This window comes from Corythoichthys intestinalis, chromosome 7 (genome assembly GCF_030265065.1).
Source record: "Corythoichthys intestinalis isolate RoL2023-P3 chromosome 7, ASM3026506v1, whole genome shotgun sequence".
NCBI classification, from domain to species: domain Eukaryota; kingdom Metazoa; phylum Chordata; class Actinopteri; order Syngnathiformes; family Syngnathidae; genus Corythoichthys; species Corythoichthys intestinalis.
In genome coordinates this window covers 23,958,429-23,983,333 of record NC_080401.1, presented here as the reverse complement: position 1 = coordinate 23,983,333, position 24,905 = coordinate 23,958,429, and the positions used below count along the sequence as shown (strand labels likewise).

Below are 24,905 nucleotides of genomic sequence, written 5' to 3'. Positions count from 1 at the left end.
CCGATCCAGCAGAGACAGTTGAACCAATGAGGCTTCTGCTAAAACAAGCCACACCTGACTGCAATCAACTGATTGCACTTGTAAAACACCAGATTGGGGAAAAAGTGTTGTCATCTTGTTTGGTAAGAATGAAATCCTGCACCCACAGTGTGCCTTAGTGGAATAGGTTGGGAACCCCTGCTATAGGCAACCTTTGGCAAATCAAGGTGGGGAACACTATAGGCCATTCCACGTACAGCTGAAATAGCTTTTTATTTCCTACCCTTGAGCATGTTAATGTTTGTTTTCACAGATGTGCAATATTTGTCATTCAATGGCAAAATTTTGACTTCACAGAATATGGCAGATGGCCTGCACTGATTTCCATCCATTTTTAACACCAGTTATTCTTGTCAGGGTCGCGGGGTGCTGGAGTCCATCCCAACTGACTTCAGGCGAAAGGCAGACTACACCCTAAACTGGTCACCAGTCAGTCGTAGGGGCACACACGAAGAGAGACACACCATTCGCACTCACAATCTCACCGCCTCTGAGTGGGAATCGATGCTATGCAGCCCGCGCTGAATTCAGGCGAATATACCACTACTCCACCATCAGCGACGTGTGGTCATCCAGATAAGCAAAATGCTGGCATATTGACAACAAAAAGGTAGGCGTTAACGCATCGGGCGTCCCCGCCTTCCCGCGTTCGAGATGCCGTCTGTGCGTGATGACGACATGAGAAGGCCCCAGCGTGGTGCGTAACGTAACATTCCATTCAGAGAAGAGGGAAAGATGGCGTCCTCTAACAATCCTCGCAAATTTAGCGAAAAAATTGCTTTGCATAACCAGAAACAAGCGGAAGAAACTGCAGCATTCGAAGAAGTCATGAAAGACCTGAACATCACCAGAGCTGCACGGGTAAGACGTGCATAAACCCGTTTTTCGCCTGTTCTTGCGCCGCTGTTTGGCAGCTAGCGAATGCTGCGAAAATAAATGGGAACGTTTGTGCGCTACAAGGCGAATTGGATGCGTCTGTAGCAGCGACATTACAACGCTATTAAATGACACTATTGACACAAATGTAAAAGTTAATAACTAATGATAATAGAACGTTTTTTTATGTAATTAACCGTGTTAGTGCATTGAAGCTCAGCATGAATGTGCACCTGTCCTCTAGCTACTTGATGTCAACTGGCACCGCCGACAGTGACATTAATTAGCAAATGAATCGTTTGGCTTGTAAATCACGACTTTACAAGGCAGGCAATTAATTGACAATAAACTGTCGGTATTGATGGCGAACAGTGAAGGGTTTTTGTTGGCAAGCCGAACTAGTTTTAGCGTTAATGTTCGTCGCCTTCTCCAGCTGTGGTTTGTTTTGATCTCGTCCTCTACCAGCTACATTAGCACGCTAGCGCAACACTCATTAAATTACTTAACGTTAATTATTTTTTGGGTTGGGTGGTTACATTTTATGTGCAGCAGGTTAGCTACCACTGCAGTCGACTGTTGTTGTCGTTATCATCAGAAGTAAATAAAATATTTTAATAACATTTTTAAGAACTGAGCATTAGGAGAAATGCTATTCAATTAATCGTGGATTTTATTTCGACTTTTATTTATTTTTAGGCGCTACATCCACACGGCGTTATTCTCTCACTCAATTTTAGTAACTGTTTTTAACAAAAACGTATATTTGAAGACTTAATTGGCAGGATGTATAGGTTTGCTTATTCCCCGAAGAGATTTCAACTCCGTTAGTTGGCAATATTGATCGAAATATAGGCTGCCTAAGTATATAAACATCATTTGAAATGTTAGGCACAGTTGGTAAAACAATGGATGATTGGTCTCTGTTTCCATATGGACATTTCATTGCATTAGGTCATATTATTCCATGTTGACTGGTCAAAGAGGGCACAATCATTGTGTTTGTGTGAACTTGAATGGGTTTATTGACACAGTATAAGGAAGTGTGTCAGTGTGTTTCATATTCAGACAATAATACCAGTTGTCAGACAAGTCCTATACATTAAGTACGGACGTTTTCGTCTGAAATTATTGCCATTTAACATCCTCACATGCCTTGTGTCATTCGAGTCCACCTGTCAGTAAATCAATGCATTATATTTAACTGGGAACTGGCAGGCATCAATCATTTTTTTGCATGTTTTCTACAATCAGACCCACCATGCACTCATGCTGTCATGCAATTTTACTTTGCACAGTTGCAGTTACAGAAGACCCAGTATTTGCAACTAGGGCAGAATCGTGGACAGTACTATGGAGGCTCACTGCCCAATGTCAATCAGATTGGAAATGGCAACATTGACCTGCCTTTTCAGGTGAGCCCTTAGCCTTTCTCGGCTGATTTGTTTTTGTCCAGAGAAACCTTCAGGAAAAGTAATGAATGGTATTTATTGATTCTAGAGGAACAAAATCCAACCCAATCTTTCATTGGACTGTTTTTCCGCCTCCTTTTTAATTTTTTTTTTTTTTTTTTAAAGAAATGCAAATAAGTTTCCATGGTGGACCAGGAGAGAATTTGGCTTTCAAAATTTGTAGCAAATCATTGCTTTTCATGGCTTTCCATTCTAAGATACATTTGCAAGCTCAGGCTTCAGTATGGCCCCCATGGCTTGACTCATTTTGAAATGAACACATTTGCACCATTAATCCTGAGACCTTTCTGGTACATTAAGATATGTTGTTGTGTGAGATGCTGTATTGTTGCCTTCAGTGACCTATGAGTATGTTCACTCTAGAATTCTGTGTTGGACACCAGTCGCACAACCAGGCACCACGGTTTGGTGGATCGTGTTTACCGTGACCGAAATCGCATCACGTCTCCCCACCGCCGACCTCTTTCAGTTGACAAACATGGACGCCAAATATCCTTTATTTAAGGAGGAACTTGAATCATATTCATTTCCCCCCCACTGTTTCATTCACAAGATGGATCAAAATGAGTGTGTGACCTGGTTGAAGTTTGTCATTTATTATATGTGGTTTATGGTTTGATTGCAGTTACTTTTGCAAGTTCAACCGCTCTGCAAGGCAGCATATTTTAAATTCGTAATGGTGTGCTGTCACGCCGCGCTTTATTATTCTTATTCTGCCCACATTGTGTGTCCTCCACACCAACTCGCCAACGTCCAGTTTGCACATGCAGGTTGAACATAAACACTTGCCCACTGACACACCCTCTCACTTTCGGCCAATCAGACAAGAGTTTCAATTTAAACTTTAAACATTCACATTTAATACAGTCAGCCACATGTTATTGAGAACCCAAATGTTTGCAGAGGCAAATTAAAGTTAAATAGCTTGAAAAAAAGACATTCTCTGAATTTTCAGCACAAGTTGTGTTGCAAACCCGATCAAATAAGATCTTAGGTTATAAAAGAAATAAAGGAAATCATCGAAGGTCATTCCTTAGTGTGAATTGTTAAGGTATTTCTACATGTAACTACAGTATATGCGTGTTAAATGTTCACCAAATGGGCCACTCTGAGTTGAGGAATTCATATTAATGGATATGTAGTGTGAGATGAAAGTCCAGTTCTTGTACAAAATAGGTTTTAAGAATGTGCCAAGACTCGTAATGTGTGACCTGATGATATACTGTAATGTGGTGCTATGTAAAATTGTTAGGTCAATGTAATGTGCTAGCAACGCTTCCACTTGGTGGTTGCATTTTTTTGTTTGTTTTTACAAACATCATCCACAAATACTTGTACTGGCACCTGCTCTTAGAGCAGGGGTGGGCAAACTATTCCACAAAGGGCCACAGTGGGTGCGGGTTTTTGTTCATACCCATCATGAGGACAGCCTTTCACCAATCCGGTTTCTTACAAGTGCAATCAGTAGATTTCAGTCAGGTGCTTCTTGTTTCCACTGATACCTCATTGGCTAAACTGTCTGTTCCGAATAAGTTTGAACAAAGACCAGGGCCCACTGTGGCCCTCGAGGACCGGTTTGCCCACCCCTGTCTTAGAGCATGGATTTAAACAAATCATGCTGGCGCTAAGAACAAAGTGGAAGCTAAACACACAGAGTTGGCACTGAAGAGACAATACAATACTGTAATTCCATGGCTTGGTTTAAAAAGTTAGACAATGACCCGAAAAGGGTATCATGCGAAACGTCGAATCAAGCTACCAAAAATGTGTACCTAAAAAACCCCTCTTCATTTATTGTCACTGTAACATGTGCAAATTGCCATTGGTTACATGTGACCTAAACATGCAAACAAAAAAAACTATAATATATTAGAATTTTCATCATATTGGGATATACACTTATTTCGGCATATATTTTTTATTTTTTTTTTTTTATAGCGTGGTACTTAGCTTTATCGTACAATACTGAGGCACTGACTCAAGCTTTTTTATTTGCTCTTAAAGCCAACAAACACGTGTGCGGAATTCTGTTCTTGATTGGGTCTATTTCGTCTAATGACCCGAGAGGCATACAATTAAACTCTGGACAATTTTTCATTCCTTGTCCTTTATTAGCCCTAACTCGATTCACATCGACAGCTGCCCCTACAGCTCAGTTTACCTTTCCCCACCACCGGACACAAGCTGGAGAAGGTAAGCCATCTCCATTTTGCCACGTTCCAGAATGAAACACAGGAACGACAATATTGTAAAAATTGAATTGGGCTACAAGAAGAAGCTTAGCCGCACACAAGCTGTGTTATGGGGAATATACTGTACATTTTTAACTGAACAATTGTTTTCATGGGTTGGATATTTTAAATACAGTACACTTCTTCCATGACAGATTTAAAAGCTGTTTAGATAAAAGCTCATTTGTCATACAGGACAAATTCAGACTCTGCCTTACACCAGAGTACTATGAATCCGAAACCTCAAGAGGTGTTTGCTGGAGGATCACAGGAGCTTCAACCTAAACGAGGTAAAGGAGAATGTTGTTGCAAAACACAAAACTACCATTATCTATTAATTGCAGCAGGCCTTTTATTAAAAAAAAAAAAAAAACGTAACAAGGCTTCATGTTGTACTTTATGAGGAACAGATCTTGGCCATTGGTCAACTATTTATACACTGGTAGCTGTAAAGCTATAGCTTGCTTTTACAGCATGCTTCTGTATGTCGCTGCCTCCAGTGGAGCAGAATCTCTGAATGGAGCTGACTCAAGGTGATGGAGAGAGAGAGGCAGATCAATAATTCACAGATCTTCCAGGGATTGTGTGTGAAGCCCTGATATAGTGAAACCTTAATTGGTTGGCATCCACCCAGTCTGCCTGGTGGTCACCTTGCTATTTTTAGGCTCCCCAGAATCATGAGCACAGCACCGTATTCTGCCTGACTGACCGTGATATTGATGAGTCATTTCTTGCCCCGATGTGAATCATTTTGCGTTTTGTCGTAGCAAGCAACTATGTCTGGCTGTTTCACTAATTACTACTGCTTACAGTGCCTGGGACAGAGAGCTTGGAGACAAATGCAGACAACGGTGCACAGAAACAGCTATGGGATGACAAAAAGGTAATGATGGTAAAAGGGAAGAGCTGCGTGTTTTGTGGTATGCTTTTTGTTCTTGGATACAAAGCTTTAAATTGGAAAATGACGCTCCTCTTGTCTTCAGGTGGATTCACCAAACCAGACCACATGTGATGTGCCAGGTATCAAGTGAGTGTGTCTATCATACATTACATGATCTCCTGGAAGATTGAATCCTTCTCTATGCCACAGTGGACATTCTTGTAATTGATTACAATGTTTTTATAGCATTTTCCCATCACCAGACCAGGAACCAAACCCTGTGGTGCTGCCGGCTGCACATAACACAGGCGGCTCTTTGCCTGATCTCACCAACATCCAGTTCCCTCCCCCTCTGTCCACCCCACTGGACCCTGAAGACACAGTTGCCTTCCCATCCCTCAGCTCGTCCAATAGCACAGGCAGTCTGACGACCAACCTCACCCATCTAGGCATCAGTGCAGCCAGCCATGGTATCCAATGCAATCTGCAGCGAATAACTGCACATATCTTATTAGGAACTGTACTTTTTTTTTTCAGGGTAGGTAAAAATATCGATGAAATAAAGAGGACCGCTCAAAGAGCACACCTCTGCCTAAACAGCCAAATTTAATTTGGCCCTGTGACCTCATTACCCCAGAATTTAATCACCCCTGCTGTTTCATATTCCAAACATATACTGCAATTATAATAATTCTTTTATTCGTTTTTGAATTGTCTTAAACACAAACATACAATTTCAATTAGGCCCTTTGACCTTATGACCCCCAAATTTTGTCACCGCATCTGTTTCATATTGCGAACATATACTGTATCCTGCAAACTAGATAATTATCCCTGTATTCATTCTTGAATTAACAAACAGAAACAAACATAGAGACATAGGAACTGAATACTTAACCTCTGCATTCTGTAGGTTTCATCCACGGGTAATCTATGCATCCTAATACTTACCCCTGCAATTCAGTATTGATTCAACACACCTTCAGAATCGATTCACTCCCCGCCCAATGGAAACCAGTTACATCATATTTTTTTCCCTGACGTTTAGAGTCACTTTCGATTCATGTTAGTAAAGCACGGTAAACATGAAGAAAAAATGTCATACCTTTTTGTCAATTTCCAAATGCTTTGTAGGGCATAGACGCGGGCATTTTTAATTTTTTTATTTGAACTGTCAACATTAAAATTCACACGTAATCACATCCTAAAATAGTTTTAATAGAATTGCAACGTAAGCCATCAATTTTAAAACCAATGGTGATTTTTTTCTTTCCAAGCCCCTAGTTCGCTTAAGTTGATGTGTATGTATTGAATTTTTTTGTTCTTTATGCAATGTGATTTCTGTGTAGTTACTCAGGGGAAGATATATAACTGTTTATGTGTAAGTGGCCTGAGTTTACAGAGGAGCCGTTAACGCGTGGTGGATATTGTTCCATTTTAATGGTCTTGAGCTGTTTGCTGTACTCTTAAACCTCACTTAAAGCATTTTTTTTTCTTCCAGGGATCACTACTTCCTCCCAGCCAACGATGACTGTAACAGAACAGCGACGCCAGCCACCCGTGGTGCCACTTACACTAACCACTGACCTCCGTCTTCAGAACTCCACACAGCAGTTATCACCCACACTCTCATCACCTGTTAACATCACTCAGGTAATGTTTTAATGCTTTGTGAATTTTCAATTTAATCTGAAAAAATATATATATATTTTTTTAAAATTACATTTCTAAAGCTGTATTTTGCATAGGCTTCACTAAGTGGACAAAATGTAAAACATTCAAATTCTAACATTTTGCAGGCAACACATTAAGTATTGACAAGCACTGACTGATCATTTTGCTGGTGAGTATATATTAGAGGTGCACGATAATTATCGATCCGATATCAGGAATTATTACGTCATCACAATAAATTCAATAACATTATTAATCGGCCCGATAATATATAATATTTTTGGCACGGTGTCGGTGGATTGGGATGTGTGCGTTTCAGTTGTTTCATGGACCAAGACCACAAAAGTCTCCTCTCCTCTTGCACCAAATGTTTTATCTGCTGACAAAGCACAATACCTGTTGGGTTTGTTTGTTTTAGTTCAGTGCTAATTGTTCAGGGGAACACATCGTCAATGATATTGACTAATTGATTGTGATTGACACAAATTTTATTTATTTGAAAAAGTAAATATGGAAACTTTATTTGAAGTCAAAACTGTTCTTGTCTTTGTTTTGTTCATTATAATAATGTCCATGTCATTGTGAAAATTCTGGTTAGGTCAAAGGCAAGTCTATGCTGAATCCACCACTAGTATTTTTGGCCTACTCGTGTTCAAAAACCCGTGTGAATATACATTTAAAAATTATATATGTCTTATCGGTTATCGTATCGGTATCTGCCTTGAGGAGCAGGAAGTTATCGATATTGGTTTTAAAAAATGGATATTGTGCACCCCTAGTATATATTCTTATGTGTCGATAAAAGGTGTGTCTTTCTGAGCAGAAAAGCTGCTCTAAAACAATTTTGTGCCAGAAGTGCGTGCGACTTAAAAGCCACTCGACAGCATAAATTTCGAAACATTTTTATTTAAATAGATATTATGGTTCTCTCTTCTCAACATTATTTTCTACAGGGTACCCGTGGGGTTATTAAAAGTATTAAAAAAGCATTGAATTTAGTTTTCCATTATTAAAGGTATTAAAAGTATTAAATTAGCTGTCGTAAGTCTGGAATTTTTTCACTGTGGTTTTAATTTTGAAGAACATCTCAGTGCAACCTAAATTATATCCGTGACAAAGTTTTTTTTTTTTTTTTTTAAATCAATAACGAAGATGACGCGTAGAATTTTTACAATGCACTGCACTACAAATCATAATGCACCTCGAGCGTGCGCGCTGTTAGCATCATTAGCATCAACATCACAACAGCAGGCAATCGCACAGTACTGTGTGCTAACGTAAGGAACTGCTCAGATGCCTTAGTTGTTATGTTCGACGAAAGCCTCAACAAGACAACCAAGTCCAAACAGTTGGACCAGCATGTGAGGTATTGGATCGACGACCAAGTCGCATCCAGATACTTTGGGTCGCAGTTTATGGGTCATGCGAAGGCAGTGGACCTGCTTAACATTTCAAAGTAAGTTGCCAATTTCTCCAATTAAAATGTGTTAGATGCAATAATGTATTTCTGCACGGTTTGCCTTTCGAATGAATGTGAATTTCGTAGTTTTAACTCAAGAATTAGCCATGTTCAATGGGGTATTGGCAGGTGCACTAGCTTTAGCATGGATAAACCGGAGTCGTAAATCCACCATCACCCTCAGATAAACAACACGGTTGACACTATTATTGGAACGAGTGCGGAGTAACGTTGATCTGAATGGTGATAGGCAATATATAATGTAGGTGATAGTAAAACACCTCCTGGTATATTTAAATGTTTTTCTTGATTGAATAAGAATATGGATTTTCTCTATCTGATTAAAAGAAATGTCTTGAATAGCTAACAAAGGATTAATATGTGTTTTGTATACTTCTTGTAATGTGATTAGAAAAAAACAATTACCAAGGGAAATGGTCATGTGTAGCTTTATTTTGTGGTAATTAATGGTAAACTACTGCCATTTAGTGGCTGTTTTTTAAACTTTCACTGCCAATGGCGCACCGCACGCAGGCTATTTTTAGACCGTGACGTCGCATCATAAAGCGGAAGTAAAGCCGAAGTGGGACATTTTAGACCCGCCCTCGCATAGACACAACGTAATTTGTGCTACTTTTCGCCGGTAATCTTTCAAAAACGAACATGCTGTACTGCTTCTGTCTGACAATGAATGACCTGAAAAGAATTACAATGGTATCTGACTGCCACTGTTACCGTCTCTGTTATATATACTGTGTATATATATATAAACAACTTTAGTAAGGGGGAAGTGTAAATAAATTATAGGATTAAGATGTGTTATCAATGAAAAAATTAAAAGTGTTCGTTTGCTGTCACTGAGTAGCATTTGCGATCGCTACACAAAGCTAACTAAATTACCCCCAAGAACGGTAAGAGACGTAGGACAACCAGAGGATATATAAGAAGGACAGGGCTGATGGTAAAGGATAGCTTGTTGAAACAGGAGAACGTCATTGTCAGTCGCGTCGATAAAAAAGCTAAAGCTATGCTTAGGTTGGCTCGGGGTTTTTTTTCGTCTTTTTCAGCCTTCGACACTAAAGCCATCTCTTTAACTGAACATTTTTATGTTCTTCCACATCTTTGCCAGTCAATTTGGCTCCAGGCACATCATTTTCGGAGAGAATTGGTAGGTTTAGCTCTGTAAACATCTCCTTCGTACACAATTTCCATTCATTTCCTATTAGGGACAAACGGTGGCTTGTTCCTACTTAGCAACAGTAGCTAATGTCATGAATATTAATGAGCGGAAGTGACGTGTTGCTTGCGGTACGCCATTGCAAGATTTTCCCAAGCACTTTACAGTTAAGGTGACCAACTTGACAATCACCAGTTTAGGTGACCAACTTGATGCCTTGTGTTGAATTGTGCTATATAAATAAATTTGCCTTGCCTTGCCTTGCCTTGACAATCACCAACCTATCACCTTGACTCGGTCCTCTTAAAAGGGAAACCTGTTGTATTGCAAATGTAATTTCTGAAGTTGCTTTACAAAAATAGCGTAAAATCCATTTTATCCTGTGGGGGAAAAATCTGAAAGACCTTATATTTAAATGTGTTTTAATTGTATCTTCAGTAAATGTGCATTGTTTTGTCAAACACACTTAGTAATTGAGGTAAAATTTGATGTTCAGTGGTTTATTTTTTTAATATGATTCAATATTATCTAAATAATGGGTGCGAAAAAGTATTAATTTTCAGTTGAAATGGCATTAAAAAAGGTCTTAAAAGTCTTGAATTTAGATTTATCAATCCTGGGGGGACCCTGTTTCTAATTCAACAGCACAGAAGGGTTTTCCAGCATGTGTAGCCATTTAGTTTTCATCCTGGAACTTTTTTTCCCCCATGGATTTCATTTTTACCCAGTTCTCCCAATTTCATAAACACACTCAAACTGAGGCTAGAGGGACCTGCAGTTGTTCGGGTGTTGTCTTAGGTTCCTTCATGATCCCCTGAATTAGTTGCTTCTGTGCTCAGTAGGTGATTTTGGTCCACTAGCCACTCTTGGGAAGGCTCACGCCAAGGGCTGCAGCGATCGCTTATTTAAATAATCGATTAATCTATTGATTACTTCGAATAATCAAGTAATCGTATTACAAACATTTAATGCCTTGCAGGATAAATTTCAGGAGATATAAACACGTGTTTATGCTTGCAATAATATTTATTTTGGCTTGCTAAGTTTGCACTTTAGAAAGAGCATTAAATCACAGCAACAGGCTGCTAGCTTAAATGCTATAAAATCTTTTTTTTTTTTTTTTTTTTTTTTTTTAACAACGCTCTTAACAAAACGTTGAAACACATATTCCCACAAAGAACTGCTAAATTTACTTCTAAACTAAATAATGAATGCATAAACAAGCATATTAGCTCAAACAAAAATATACATTATGTTGGTCTGATCAGGGAGAAGCTGGAGTCAGCCATGTTAGACAAGTTATTGCATTTTCACTGTTGTCAATAGAAGGTAGTGTATCCACCGAAATCAATAAAACTAAATGCAACACTTTCAAAACAAATCAATACAGCATCACTCGAAATAAACGAATACTCGAAGCAGCAAAATTTGATTCAAAGCTTTTTTTCTAAAGGAAATACTCAAGGTAATCGATTAATCGTTGCACCACTACTCATAGTGTTCCATATTTTCTCTTATTCTGAATAATGGCTTTCACAGTGATTTTTTTGGGCATCATAAAGCCTTACAAATTGCTTTGTAAGCCTTTCCAGGCTGAAAAATTCAGCCCCCCCACCAGAACTAGCTTGCCAATTTTGGAAAACTTCTATTTGTTGGGCTAGTTAGCTCAATAAACAAATTGACTGGTTGATCAAGTTTGCATGTGGTCTGTGAGCTGCCGTTAATTAATGTTTTAACAAGGAGGGTGCAATTACTTTTTCACAAAGTGCCAGATAGGTATGGATAGATATTTAATTTGTAATTAAATTGTGTTCAAATTGGATGGTCTTAAACATCCAAGTGGGGGAAATCACAAACACATTTTCATGGCACTCTATTAAATACAAATTAGCCTTATAGCATAATTGACGGTGTCATTTTCAGTTCATTTTGAGTCAAAATTTAAATTAAACAGTGCCAATGTGCTTGCTAAAAATAGCTTTTTTCCTTTGGTGGGGATTCTCAGTTATCTAGGTCATAGAACGGTCATTGAATTTGTTGAGTTTTTCTCTTTCTTTGAAAACGTTCAAAATAACTTTGATAATCATGCCATCATACTGACAAAACATTCATTTAAAATTATGGAAATGAAAGTGTGATTGTTAAAAAAAAAAAAAAAAAAAAACACAGTATGCAAGATTACTCGTATTGAGGTGCATCCTTAATTAGTTTAAAAATCTTTTTCATTGCTGAATTTACAATAAAAAAGGAGTAATAAATGATTCATGGCTCCCTGAATCGTAATCAAGTCATAAGGTGGCAAGAGATTTCCATTGTTATAAAGATATTTTGTTCATTCAAAATCTGAATTACGTCTGCCATCTGTGGCTTTCCTGTAGATATTTCCAACAGAACAGCAAAGCCTGGAGCAACAGCTTTCCCAGTTTCCTCTTTTCAACCATCTGAGTGCTCAGGCCCAAGCTCAGCTGCTCAGCGACCTGCAGAAGCAACCACCCCAGGGTATCCAGCTCATCACCTTGCCTACTCCACCCGCCACAGTCCCCGCTACTGCCAACAGCCCATCCTCGGACAGCCAGACCTCAGCCAGTATCAGCTCGGTAAGACTGCAAGAAACCCAAATCTCATTTCGAGTAGAAGTGAACAAAGATGGTGAAATACCAAATTTAACGTTCATCCACCTACAACCTTTCCAACATTTAAGGAAGAGGGGTCATATTGGACAATTACATTTGTAAAGACTGCCAATGAAGTGGGGATCACCAACGCCATTTTGCTGATAGTGAGCTGTCCATTACACATAATGTAATGAGTCAGGCCTTATCTGGAGCCACCTCACATTCCCATCCTTTGAGATTGTGTGTGACTGGCATAGCTCTTAGAACTCGCTAACTATGTTCCCTCCAACAGTATCGCAATCAGACTGGCTCACCAGCCACTCAGTCTCCAACCTCCCCAGTCTCCAATCAAGGCTTCTCCCCTGGCGGCTCTCCTCAAGTAAGAGCCCACCCACCAAGCCAGCTGCTTTTTGGGGAGGGGCTTTTTTCCTGGGTGCAAAGCTTATACACTACTTTTCATTCTTTCTCATCAGCATTGGTGTAATTAACTCTTTTCCTCATCACAATTGTCAGTGTTCACTCTGCATGACACTACAGCAATTTTTCTGATTGTGATTCCTATCTATAGACTTCCTCAAGTGGTTCATTGTTGCCCCGAGGTCATTCGGAACTCATGGTCAGATTATTTTAGGAGCTAGTTTGAGCCAAATTCTCCATTACATCTGCTTTTTACATAAACATCTCCATCGCTTTTGTAAGAAAGCCATCATATTTTCCATAAGATTTGGCACACGGATTAGGTACAGTGGGGTAAATGAGTATTTAGTCAACCACTAATTGTGCAAGTTCTCCCACTTGAAAATATTAGACAGGCCTGTAATTGTCAAAATGGTTAAATCTCAACCATGAGAGACACACTGTGGAAAAAAACCCCAGAAAATCACATTGTTTGATTTTAAAAATCTATTTGCAAATCATGGTGGAAAATAAGTATTTGGTCAATATCAAAAGTTCATCTCAATACTTTGTTATGTACCCTTTGTTGGCAATAACGAAGGCCAAACGTTTTCTGTAACTCTTCACAAGCTTTTCACACACTGTTGCTGGTATTTTGGCCCATTCCTCCATGCAGATCTCCTCTAGAGCAGTGATGTTTTGGGGCTGTCGTTGGGCAACACGGACTTTCAACTCCCATCGCAGATTTTCTATGGGGTTGAGACCTGGAGACTGGCTATGCCACTCCGGGACCTTGAAATGCATCTTACGAAGCCACTCCTTTGTTGCCCTGGCTGTGCGTTTGGGATCATTGTCATGCTGAAAGACCCAGCCACGTCTCATCTTCAATGCCCTTGCTGATGGAAGGAGATTTTCACTCAAAATCTCTTGATACATGGCCCCATTCATTCTTTCCTTTACACAGATCAGTCGTCCTGGTCCCTTTGCAGAAAAACAGCCCCAAAGCCTGATGTTTTCACCCCCATGCTTCACGGTGGGTATGGTGCAATTCAGTATTCTTTTTGGTCCAAACACAATAACTTGTGTTTCTACCAACTGTGTTTCTACCAAAAAGTTCTATTTTGGTTTCATCTGACCATAACACATTCTCCCAGTCCTCTTCTGGATCCTCCAAATGCTCTCTAGCAAACCGCAGACGGGCCTGGATGTGTACTTTCTTCAGCAGGGGGACACGTTTGGCAGTGCAGGATTTGAGTCCCTGGCGGCGCATTGTGTTACTGATAGTAGCCTTTGTTACTGTGGTCCCAGCTCTCTGTAGGTCATTCACTAGGTCCCCCCGTGTGGTTCTGGGATTTTTGCTCTCCGTTCTTGTTATCATTTTGACGCCATGGGGTGAGGAGGAAGTTGAAAGTCTGTGTTGCCCAACGACAGCCCCAAAACATCACTGCTCTAGAGGAGATCTACATGGAGGAATGGGCCAAAATACCAGCATCAGTGTGTGAAAAGCTTGTGAAGAGTTACAGAAAACGTTTGGCCTCCCTTATTGCCAAAAAAGGGTACATAACAAAGTATTGAGATGAACTTTTGGTATTGACCAAATACTTATTTTCCACCATGATTTGCAAATAAATTATTTAAAAATCAAACAATGTGATTTTCAGTTTTTTTTTTCCACATTCTGTCTCTCATGGTTGAGGTTTACCCATGTTGACAATTACAGGCCTCTCTAATCTTTTCAAGTGGGAGAACTTGCACAATTAGTGGTTGACTAAATACTTATTTGCCCCACTGTATGTTGCCTGTGTTCTTATACTTCCTCCATTCACAGGAAAGGTTAATATAAAGGAAAGATTTTGGCACTACTAAGGAGATTAACTTGTTGCCAAAGTTTACACTGTTATGCACCACTTGTGTTTTGTGATTTTATGTTAAATAAAAGTCAGTGGAAACAATGCATCCAATTATAACTTAATCGGTGTTGAAATAGTGTGGACTATAGGCAAACTGATTAACACTTCCACCTTAAAGTACAGTTCTGAGGTTGTGGGCTCAAATTCAGATTACAACCATCCTGTGTGGCATTTGCAAGTGCGTCTGGTACCTGGATGGATTTTCTTTGGCTACTCCAGTTTCCTCCAGCATTAAAAAAAAAACAAAACATTTTTGGTTAATCTGCAGAAAAAACAGTTCAGCGTGTACCCTGCCTCTCAGCGAAAGACTGTTCCTGCGTCAGGCATACTGGGCAGTAACATGTGGGACGACACACATTTTTGTGCCAGCGAGGCTTAAAAAGAAATAATATTTATCAATGTATTTATCTATTAAATATTTTAATAAATATTTATTTAAAAAATATATAATATAAATATGTAAAGGTATTCTAGTATGTATTTTTAAAATGCATTAAAAATATATTGCTGATAATTATAGTTTTCTATGTGCTTATATAACTCAAATATGTACCTAATTAATTCAGCTTTGAACTATAGTTGATTGCAGTAACACTCATTGTCAGATATACACACGCACGCACATGATCAATGTGGGTCGCCCAGGACAGAAATTATAGGGCCATTTTTTTGGTTCCGGTCCTCCCCTGATCGCAGGCATTCCCATGCTAAATTGAGACCCCAAGGAGGATATACCGGTGCAAAGAATGAATTGAATAAAAATCTGGTTTCCAGAAGTAGGAGTAATTTTAACTAACAACAACAAAAATTAAAACACCACACCAAATATCACTGCAAAGTCTGTCTGCCTTGGCAAAACAAAAAAAAAATCTTTAACATGGCAGTACGTTTATAGAAAGCTTGGCCTGTAAATATATGCTTATGTTTCAAGGGACTCCACCATTATGACAGCCAGTCACTGTATTGACTGATTGCAACTCATACATAACATCAAATTCCAATCTTTTTCAGGCAGAGTGGTGCTCCGAATGTACTGCCTCTATAAGGCCGGTTTGTTACCTTGTGCTGGCAGCCACATAGAAAAAAACAGGCAAACAGGTGAAGGTCCCGGTCGTTGTGAGCCAGGTCACAGTAGTTACTTCGTCAGCCCTCAGCTAGGGTTCATTATGACAGTTTAATTTATTGATCAGTTTTGTACTGATTTCAATTCAAAACCAACGTGATCACAGTGGTGATAGTGGTCCTTTAGGGGGGAGCATTACTAGAATGTCCCTTCATCAAAGGTTTGTCTTATGCCATGAAGAGCCCTGCTTAGGTCAGTGTATCACTGCAATACTTTGGTTGGTTGACTCCATTGGGATTGCATTAACAACCCGGTTGTTGCCAGTGTCGTACTTTCTGCTTGGAAACTAGCACTAGTGTGCTACCATAGGCTGTGACAAAGCACTCTCATTCCCTCTATGGGCTCGCTTTTAATCTACAGGCGAATATAAGTCCGCAGTTAATCAGCCTTAATACAAAAAAATTCAAAAATGGACACTGAGGATTGAAGCGTATACATCCCTAGGATGCACCTACCAAATTTCATTTTTATCCGTTCACGAATACTGGAGGAATAGATAAAAAACCTATAATGTACACACCCCCAACAACAACATGAGTGGAGACTTGCCTTCAGAGGCCTTCAGATTGTAAAAATCTTAATCCTTGTAAAGACATTACATGGCACTACATGTTCATTTCATTTGTCACGTTTTCTTTTGGAAAAATCAACACTGAAAGGCCTCATAAGTATCACCCGCTTTTCTCACTGCTCAGTGCTACAGTTCTGACTGAACTCACTTTTCGCTTGCTTTTTCTGTTGCTTGCGGTGTCTGCTTTTTTGGCATTGATAACTTTTCAAGGGACTAATTTCACTGTGCATGTGCTGGTGCTGTTCTAAACTTGCATTCTAAATTATCTGGCCACTGTATTCCTGGCAGCACATTCCTGTGGTGGGCAGCATATTTGGCGACTCCTTCTATGATCAACAGGTGGCATCAAGGCAGACCAACGCTCTGTCTCACCAGGTGATTTTCTTGGTGTCCTACATACAGTGTATCACAAAAGTGAGTACACCCCTCGCATTTCTGCAGATATTTAATTTAGGGTTGTCAAACGATTAAAATTTTTAATCGAGTTAATTACAGCTTAAAAATTAATTAATCGTAATTAATCGCAATTAATCGGGGTTTAAATATTAATGGCTATATTTTGAGTTATTTTGAGGGGAATGTAAATTATCTCTAATATATAAGCTGCACACGGACTACTTTTTATTGTGTCAAAGTGTCATTTTGTTAGTGTTGTCCCTTGAAAAGATATACTTAAATATCTGCAGAAATGCGAGGGGTGTACTCACTTTTGTGATAAACTGTACATACATGGCAGTGGACACCAACAATTGTTCCAGTCATTTCAGAGAACCTCTAAATTAACTCAATTTCTTTATTTTAAAGTTGGAGCAGTTCAACATGATTGAGAACCCCATAAGTTCAACCAACCTGTACACGCAGTGCTCCACCCTCAACTATACTCAAGCTGCAATGATGGGTCTTAGCAGCAGCAGCCTACAAGACTCTCAGCAACTTGGCTACAGTAGCCATGGCAACATTCCCAACATAATCCTAACAGGTAAATTATGCTCTTGTCTTATTGTGCCACTGTTGCACTACCATAAAGTTAAGGAGCTCTTGTTTCTTTTCTTATGTGCCATCAGTTACTATCTGTCAGATCGTATTAAAATGTGGGGAAGTGGAATACAGTATTCTATTAATAAAATATATACCAAAATTCCAGCTGGTTTTAGCCAAAGATGAGTTGCAGTTTTGCTGCATACAGTATCATTGACTAGAATATGTAATTTAATTGGTATGAAGTATTTTGTTATTTTTAAGACACTGCGCTATTAAAATTGACAGGTCTTCATGGAAGTTCCATGAGATTTCATGTCAATACTAATATAGCAAAAACGGTGTGATGAAATTCCATCAACAAACAACAAAGTGAGTTTAGTAAAACCAATGACCCTGATTAAGTTTTCATATTCATCATCTTTTTGCCACAACTGCCAAGGAAATGCTGAAAAGAAAAACAGATCAAGAATATAAATGAAACATTGTCTATTTCTGTAAAAACCCTATATTATCATTGCTATATTGTAATTGTTAGATCAAATGCTCTGCTTTCATATATGTAGAAAAGCAGGGGTGAAAGTGGGCCAGAACGGTCAGGATCACAGTTCCGGTATAAGATTCAGGGCAGGAACGCAGTTCCGGTATAAGATTCAGGGCCAGAATGATGGTACACGGTGCCTTGATTCCGAAAATATGATGGCAACTGTCAAAACGCTATGTAAAAAAAAAAAAAAAAAGCTAAGCTGCCACACATGCATTTCATCTCCCAGAAGAAAACAATCTACCAACATCAGATTTACATAAACAAGTATTAACAAGCATAATAAAGTTCTTGTGTAGTGTAATCCGTTTCCACCGATATTGATTTTATCCCACGGACAGCATGGAGGTGTCCCCAGCTGCTGCAGTTATCTGAGTGTGACGATGAGTCACGTCAATGTGCGAATGCACGCAGCAAAGCAAAACGCCTGGACTCATTTATCCGTTCAATTGGCTGACATACTGACGTGTGATCAGCAGAGATAGTTAGCTCTGATTGGTTCAAATGCGCATGTTTTCTGGAACAGGAAAAAAAAAGTTTGTTGAATTAATGCGACAAAAAAAGGGCAATGCAACAGAAAATGGATCAAACCTTTAAGAGCAGGGAAGGAGTTGAGGAGGCTTTTTTTAAAATCATATTTAGTTTTATTTGCTCTGATGTGGAGGTTCAGAACATCTTAGCTGTCAGTGTGCACTTTGGACTTATATTTGTTCATTTACGTTTGGCTACTTATTCATTTCCTTATGATTTAAAGTCAATGTTTGCGCGATCTTCAAAATATATTCCATTTCACTCTGCATAATATGTCATTTGTACTTATTTTTCTGAATGTATGTTACTTATAACTTATTGTACAAAAGAAAAAGAAAAAAAAAGTAAAAGTAAATGTTTACATTAACTTCAATTTTAATATACATCCTATGTTCTTAAGTCGTTAAAATTTAGATTTGGCATTTAATATGTGAGGAAATGAGGGAAAATAAAAATTAGGAGATGAAAGTTGGGGTTATGGCTGTTTTTGTTAACTTTTATTTTGCAAATCTTTGAAAAAATACTATTTTGAATGAAAATCAGTTTTTGTATGTGTTATAGAAATAACTGTGCCAAAACAGTTTTCTTTGCATTTCAGTAGTTTTAGGAGGTTTGACCCCGCCCACCCCCCCCAAAAAATGAAAATAAATAGAAAAAAAAAATCTGGCTCCGTGGTGACCTTCACGTCGGGGAGTTCCGGCATGAAATTCTAGCCACTTTCACCCCTGTAGAAAAATCTTCACTATAATTTAGTTTTTACTGACTGTTATACTTCCTCTTTCTCACGTTGTACTTCCTAATTTAACTCAATTGTACAAATTAGGGTGGCCTGACTTCCAATACCAGGTATTCGACTGATACCAGCCCTATTTCAAGATATTGCTACTCGTGAAAGCTGCTGATAATCTCCGCAGAGTCTCGCGGCAAAAAAGAGATGTGATCACACGCAAGTCCTCCTCACCAGTAGTTGGTACTATACTGCAGCGGTTTGACTCATTGGCGGATTATGTCTTTTAAGAGGCAGAGAAGTCTTTCTTTACAATTATCGGTCTGTGGTTAATTAAAATGAAATTCATCGAAAGTACTAGTGGTACCAGTAAATACTAAGGACTGAGTACTTGTACTGCTATCTGTGTGGAAAAAGTGGGAGTCTGTGTAGCATCCAAACAATGTTTGTGCCATGTCCACACCCACCTGTCTCCAATGTCCCCGATTCCAGTCACAGGTGAGTCTCCGCCGAGCCTCTCCAAAGAGCTCACCAATTCGCTGGCAGGCGTTGGTGATGTCAGCTTTGATGCAGACTCTCAGTTCCCTCTGGACGAGCTAAAGATTGACCCCCTCACCCTGGATGGGCTGCACATGCTCAATGACCCCGACATGGTGCTTGCTGACCCCGCCACCGAGGACACATTCAGAATGGACAGGCTGTGACGTGACACACTGATTGACTTGGCGGTGAGCAACAAATAGATTGAAACTCTTAACTTGTGAATGGAGAAGGAGAGACAAAGGGCAGGGCTGAACCCTCTCCCTTGTTGCATGGCCATCCAGCGGTCCGACCTCGCCCTCGACTCCGTAAAAGCCCTTTGACACAATGATGCGCCACCAAAAGACTGCAGGGAAAAGGATGTCGTGTGGCTTCTGGCGAATGGCCTCGCTGTCCTTTTTAAGAGATTGGTCGCTCAGCGCTTTCGCTAGCACGGCTGTGTTTACAGTGTACCATTAAATGCCACATATATTCCAAAAACGCACATTTTTTTCTATTCATACTCACTTGAATATTTCTTTTTGTTTCTATTTGTTTGTAGCAGGAAGCTGCAGAGACATTAAACTAAACCATGCGTATCATATTGGCCATGTTAAGAGGGGGAAAAAATGTGTTGGTTTTCCTACCTGCGTCAACTTGGTCAGGTATTCAACAGCTATCACACTCAAAGCTTTATTTTTGACAACCAAATGTTTTCTCAATCATGCACTGTGTGTTTTGATGCTGTTTGTAATGATGTATTTTGTTATAATTTATTTATGTATTTGTTTATTTGAATATTTGTTCAGTTTCCCAAATGCTCTCAGTAGGCATAGTGTAAAATTGCACTGATGTAATTCGTTTATTTATGAATTTTGAACATATTTCAATTGTATCTGTGTTTAAGCTACTTGTTTTTTGAAGGAGTGCAAAACCTCCCCATAGTTGCTTTTCAGTATTTGTTGTGCCATATTTGTTGCTGTAGCCCAGAAGTGACGTTCAAATCATTCTGCCTTGTGCCGAAAAACACAAAGGCTCCAAAAGCAGGGTTGTTTTTAGAAGATCAGGTAAAACCACTTAACTGGAAAGCATAATTAACTCTTTTTGAAAAAGAAAAGCCAACAGACTGGTCTTTCAGGGAAGGAAGCTGTCTGTTTTTAAACCGACTAACTCTAATCCTAAATCTTTTTGAAGTCGTCACTGTGAAAATCACCTGATTTTGCCTTACATGAGTATTCTACTGTTAAGTGTCTAACGTTATATTTTCATAACTTCTTGTAACATTTTATCGTATTTGACAGAGGCATATGTTTTGTTCAGTGCTTTTTGTGATTATGTTGTGTAAGGTCTGACAAATCAATGTACTGTATTTTGTAGCGGTACACTTTATAGCCACATTATTGGTGTTTTATGAAGTGGATGGGGGGGGCGTGGTCAAAAGTGAACTGCAAATATGGGGAGGCTTTTTGCTCCTTAAAAGGGAAGCTCTAACAAAAACACTGATCAACGTAACCACAGTAGGCAGACTGCGCATGCCAATGGGCGTTTTCATACCAATGTGCAATTCTTAGAAAATATTTATATTACCTCTATTGAGAGTTTCTTCACATAGGAAACTGAAAGGCCTGGATAAAACGGTCTTTCTTAGAAACATTTAGCATATTTAGATGTACATTATATAATGGGCCATTTTTCACCAGACAGATTTCCATTTCATGTTGTAACCAACAAGAATGGTCACTAAACAATCAGGGATATGGTCAATTCAAGAACTGTTTACAGATGTTCCAATTAATGTTTACAAAGAGTTTATCTAACTACAGTAACATCAGCTCGCTCTATATTCAGACTGAGCTGAAAACGACCCATGGTGGCCTTTTGTCAGAGTTTCCCTGAGAGTTGTTTCTTGCGCAGTGTGACCTTGTTTTGTATATTCTTGCATTTGTGTACAGACATGCTGATCATTTGTGCTTATTGCTCAACTCTTGGGATCGTGTGCCGGCTCCACGATCATGTGGGTGTCACTGCAGTCTTCTTACTGTTTAAGCATGGGTCTGCTGTTCTGTGAACAGACATGTGGTTCCTATGCAAACGAGACTAAAACATGGTGTTGAAAGGAAAGATCCATCTTGGGTTTCCACATGCAGTCTGGCATATTTCAGTAGAAAGTCTGTTAAGTCCCAATTTCCATCCACTGAGCTGTTTTACTATGGTATATTATGGTAAATACTGGAGCATGTGTTGGGTCCTCAAGTGCTTTGGAGGCTAGCTGCTTGTTAATGTTGCTTTAGAAGGAACGCAAGTTTGACATTAGTCCTTTTAGATTGCTAAGGCCAATCGAGATAGTGTTCAAGCACACAAAAAAGAATTGGAAAAGTGTGCTTCGGCAAGATGCAGTTGCTCAAGATCATGTTTATGCAGCATCACCTTGATGGAATAGATATGATTGTTCAACATCACAGTCATTGAGGACCAAGAGCTATAACTGCGCATCGGCATGAAGCAATGCATGACCTGTTATCCAGTAATAAATATTTTGCCCACTGAACCCCTTTAACTTTACACTTGATGCAATCGTTTTTGGGACAAAAAGCCTAGACATGTAAAGAAAACCTAAGCTGGATTTTTCTTAAGACATGTTCCTTGCCTTTGTCTTTCAAGATGAACAATGGCAGCCTTTAGAACGTCTCCCGTCGTTTCTGTCTGTAATGCTCAATAATCCTTATTGTACCTTGTACATATACACTATAGCGGAAACAAAATGCATGAAAAATCTGACGGTTCAAACCTCTTACCGGAGGCCTTGATAACTAGGTGTAACAATGCTGTCATAAAGTCTCGAGGGATGCATGTAGGGTTTCTCCTGTGCAGCAGTTAATTCTGTCCCCTGTTCAGTGACCTCCAAGTCTGTATTATGCTATTTCATGACTCATAAAAGAATGTACTAAGTTAGGAAGTATCCTAGTTGCCAAATGGCACGAGGACTCTGATCCACATTCATCCTTCCGTTTTGATCTTTCGCTTCCTGCTGTAGCATCTCACCGCTTATAAGCACCTTTTCGCCTAAGAGAAATGTGTCCGACCTTTGAGCGTTATAGACTCGGCGAAGAAATGGACACAGAGATGGCAGTTTGGCATGTGCACTGACTGTTTGTTTTGCGTTAGTGGACCTGAAGCTTCTGCGTTCCAATAGGCCGCATGACCTAATACACAATAAGCAGATTTGTATCCCGTGTACACTATCACTTTTTGCTCTATCTATGCTCAAGTGACATCCGATATGATTGTTGTTTTGATTTGTTTTTATTTTTCTGTATTGTTGCCTTTCATGTTAAGGTTTTGGGCCGTGTGATGTGTTTTGTTCAATCCTTACCGGTTTTTGTGCAATGTTTTGTCTTCTAGTTGCTTCGCACTTTATTTGTGACTTCCTGGCTTTTGAGCAGGGATTATTTGCCTGATTTGAATGCTGACTGTTTCAAACCAGATGTATACTCCGGAGATATTTTCACGTGGGGAAAAAAAGATGAACTCTCTATTTTTCTTTTGTAAACTATATTTCGGCTTGTCCTGTAGTCGTTGGTTTTTTATCTGTGGAGATTTTAGGGGATGCAAATATAGAAAGGGCTTACTTTGGTGCAGCTTGTGCTCTTGTGTTGTAAAGGAACGTAACTCCGAATGTAATTCTTGTAGGTCTTTTAGCCCCCTCCACATACACTTACACCAAAACACCTCAAGCTTTATGTTGTGGTTATCTGTTTAAGTAAGACTGCAAATTAAAAAAAAAAGTCTTGGATAGAGAATTACCAAGACACAAACTGCCCGATTACAGTGCTACAATCTAACTATGAAGTTAGTAGAAACTGTTTATGATGTCACAACAGCACGCTTTATATCTGAATCTTGCTACACAGGATGCGTTCTGTTGGAGAAAATAGTAAGGCCAGGGTGTATTTGCAAGAGAGGTTTTTATTGTGTCAACACTGATGGTGCTCTTCAGATAGCTGATAGAATTTATGAATGAATGCATAATTTGGAACAGACAAGTTTGGCAGCTAATACCACTTTGAAGTTAAGAGAATGGAAACCTATATGGTTTCACAAAAGCTAATTTATTTACTACTCCACATTTTGTCCTTAATCTTTTGAAGAGGGGAGCCCATTCACGAGATCACGTATGAATTTTGCAATATTTGATGGTTGTGGTGAAATGCTGATGATAGCAAAGAGCAACTCTTCAGGGAACTGGATAAAAAGTGCAAGGTGGACAGACCACCTCAAAGTATTGATTTCTTGATCTTTTGGCTTCTCTGCATTCTTTGGTTGGAGATGTTCTTGACCTGCAGAACTAGTTGGCACAACATGCATATTTTGGCTTCAAAGTATATTAGATTGAACTATCTCAAAGAGCAGAGAAAGGCTTTCTGTGTCATCAAGGTATACTTCAGTCCATCCTTATCGCGTGTACGTTCTTTTGGTCTGAATAAATGGTCCCTTTAATTGCACGGGTTTTTCTAAAAGTACTACAGTTCATTGAAAAGTGTAGAAGGCTTCTGAAAAATGCAGTTTAAGTTCCCCTTAAAGCTTCTAGTGCGATTAGCATTTTATCACTGTTGTCCTGTAAGTTGTAGTAAAGAAACTGTAGGTATTTATTTGTTGCCATGTGATTCTCCTAATGTGACCGTTTGTTTATAAACTGAAAGAAAAATGTCAATTAAATTGAATGTGGACGACACATTTTTCTGCACATAGTCTTGATTTGCAAAATGCGCTGACTGCAAAACTCAACATGGCAGCGTGTTGCTGTGAACATGCATGATGATTCCGCCCTGCTGTACATTGTCTTTTTGTAATCTGTATTTATGAATGCAAATCTGAAAGATTATTTTGGATATCTGCATGCTTGTCAAATGTTCATTTTGATTTCCACTAAAAGCTGTTGAGTTAAAAAAAAAAATGGACACGTTTGTTACTTAAAGCGCATGTTTCAGATTTCTTGTTGCGATCAGAAGTTTTTCATCATTAATTTTGGGTTTTTAACACTTTGATGCCTGTTGTCCCCAATATCTCACAAACCTGCTCACAGTCAAAACATCACGCCGTGCTTTACTCCCCCCCCCCCCCCCCCCCTAATTGTGACTTATTATTCATGGACGGATCAGAAATTTTGGTAGGTATAATCTAGGGAT

General features: G+C 39.2%; 1 protein-coding gene across 3 annotated transcripts; it reads left to right on the top strand.

Moving 5' to 3' along the window:
• The first annotated feature begins 519 nt into the window (after positions 1–519).
• crtc1b (CREB regulated transcription coactivator 1b) lies at positions 520–22,462 on the top strand. 3 transcript variants are annotated; one of them, XM_057842064.1, is made up of 14 exons: positions 523–900; positions 2,211–2,327; positions 2,748–2,875; positions 4,518–4,577; positions 4,811–4,905; positions 5,428–5,498; positions 5,599–5,642; positions 5,742–5,965; positions 6,997–7,148; positions 12,184–12,402; positions 12,713–12,799; positions 16,709–16,795; positions 17,225–17,399; positions 19,693–22,462. In XM_057842064.1, the coding sequence occupies exons 1-14, from the start codon at positions 775–777 to the stop codon at positions 19,902–19,904; spliced, it is 1,797 nt and encodes a 598-aa protein (XP_057698047.1). In that variant the 5' UTR covers positions 523–774; the 3' UTR covers positions 19,905–22,462. The 3 variants fall into 3 exon arrangements, with proteins under 3 accessions (XP_057698050.1, XP_057698048.1, XP_057698047.1); XM_057842067.1 differs by lacking the exon at positions 12,713–12,799 and having other exon boundaries at positions 520–900; XM_057842065.1 differs by lacking the exon at positions 16,709–16,795 and having other exon boundaries at positions 521–900.
• The last annotated feature ends 2,443 nt before the right edge of the window (positions 22,463–24,905 follow it).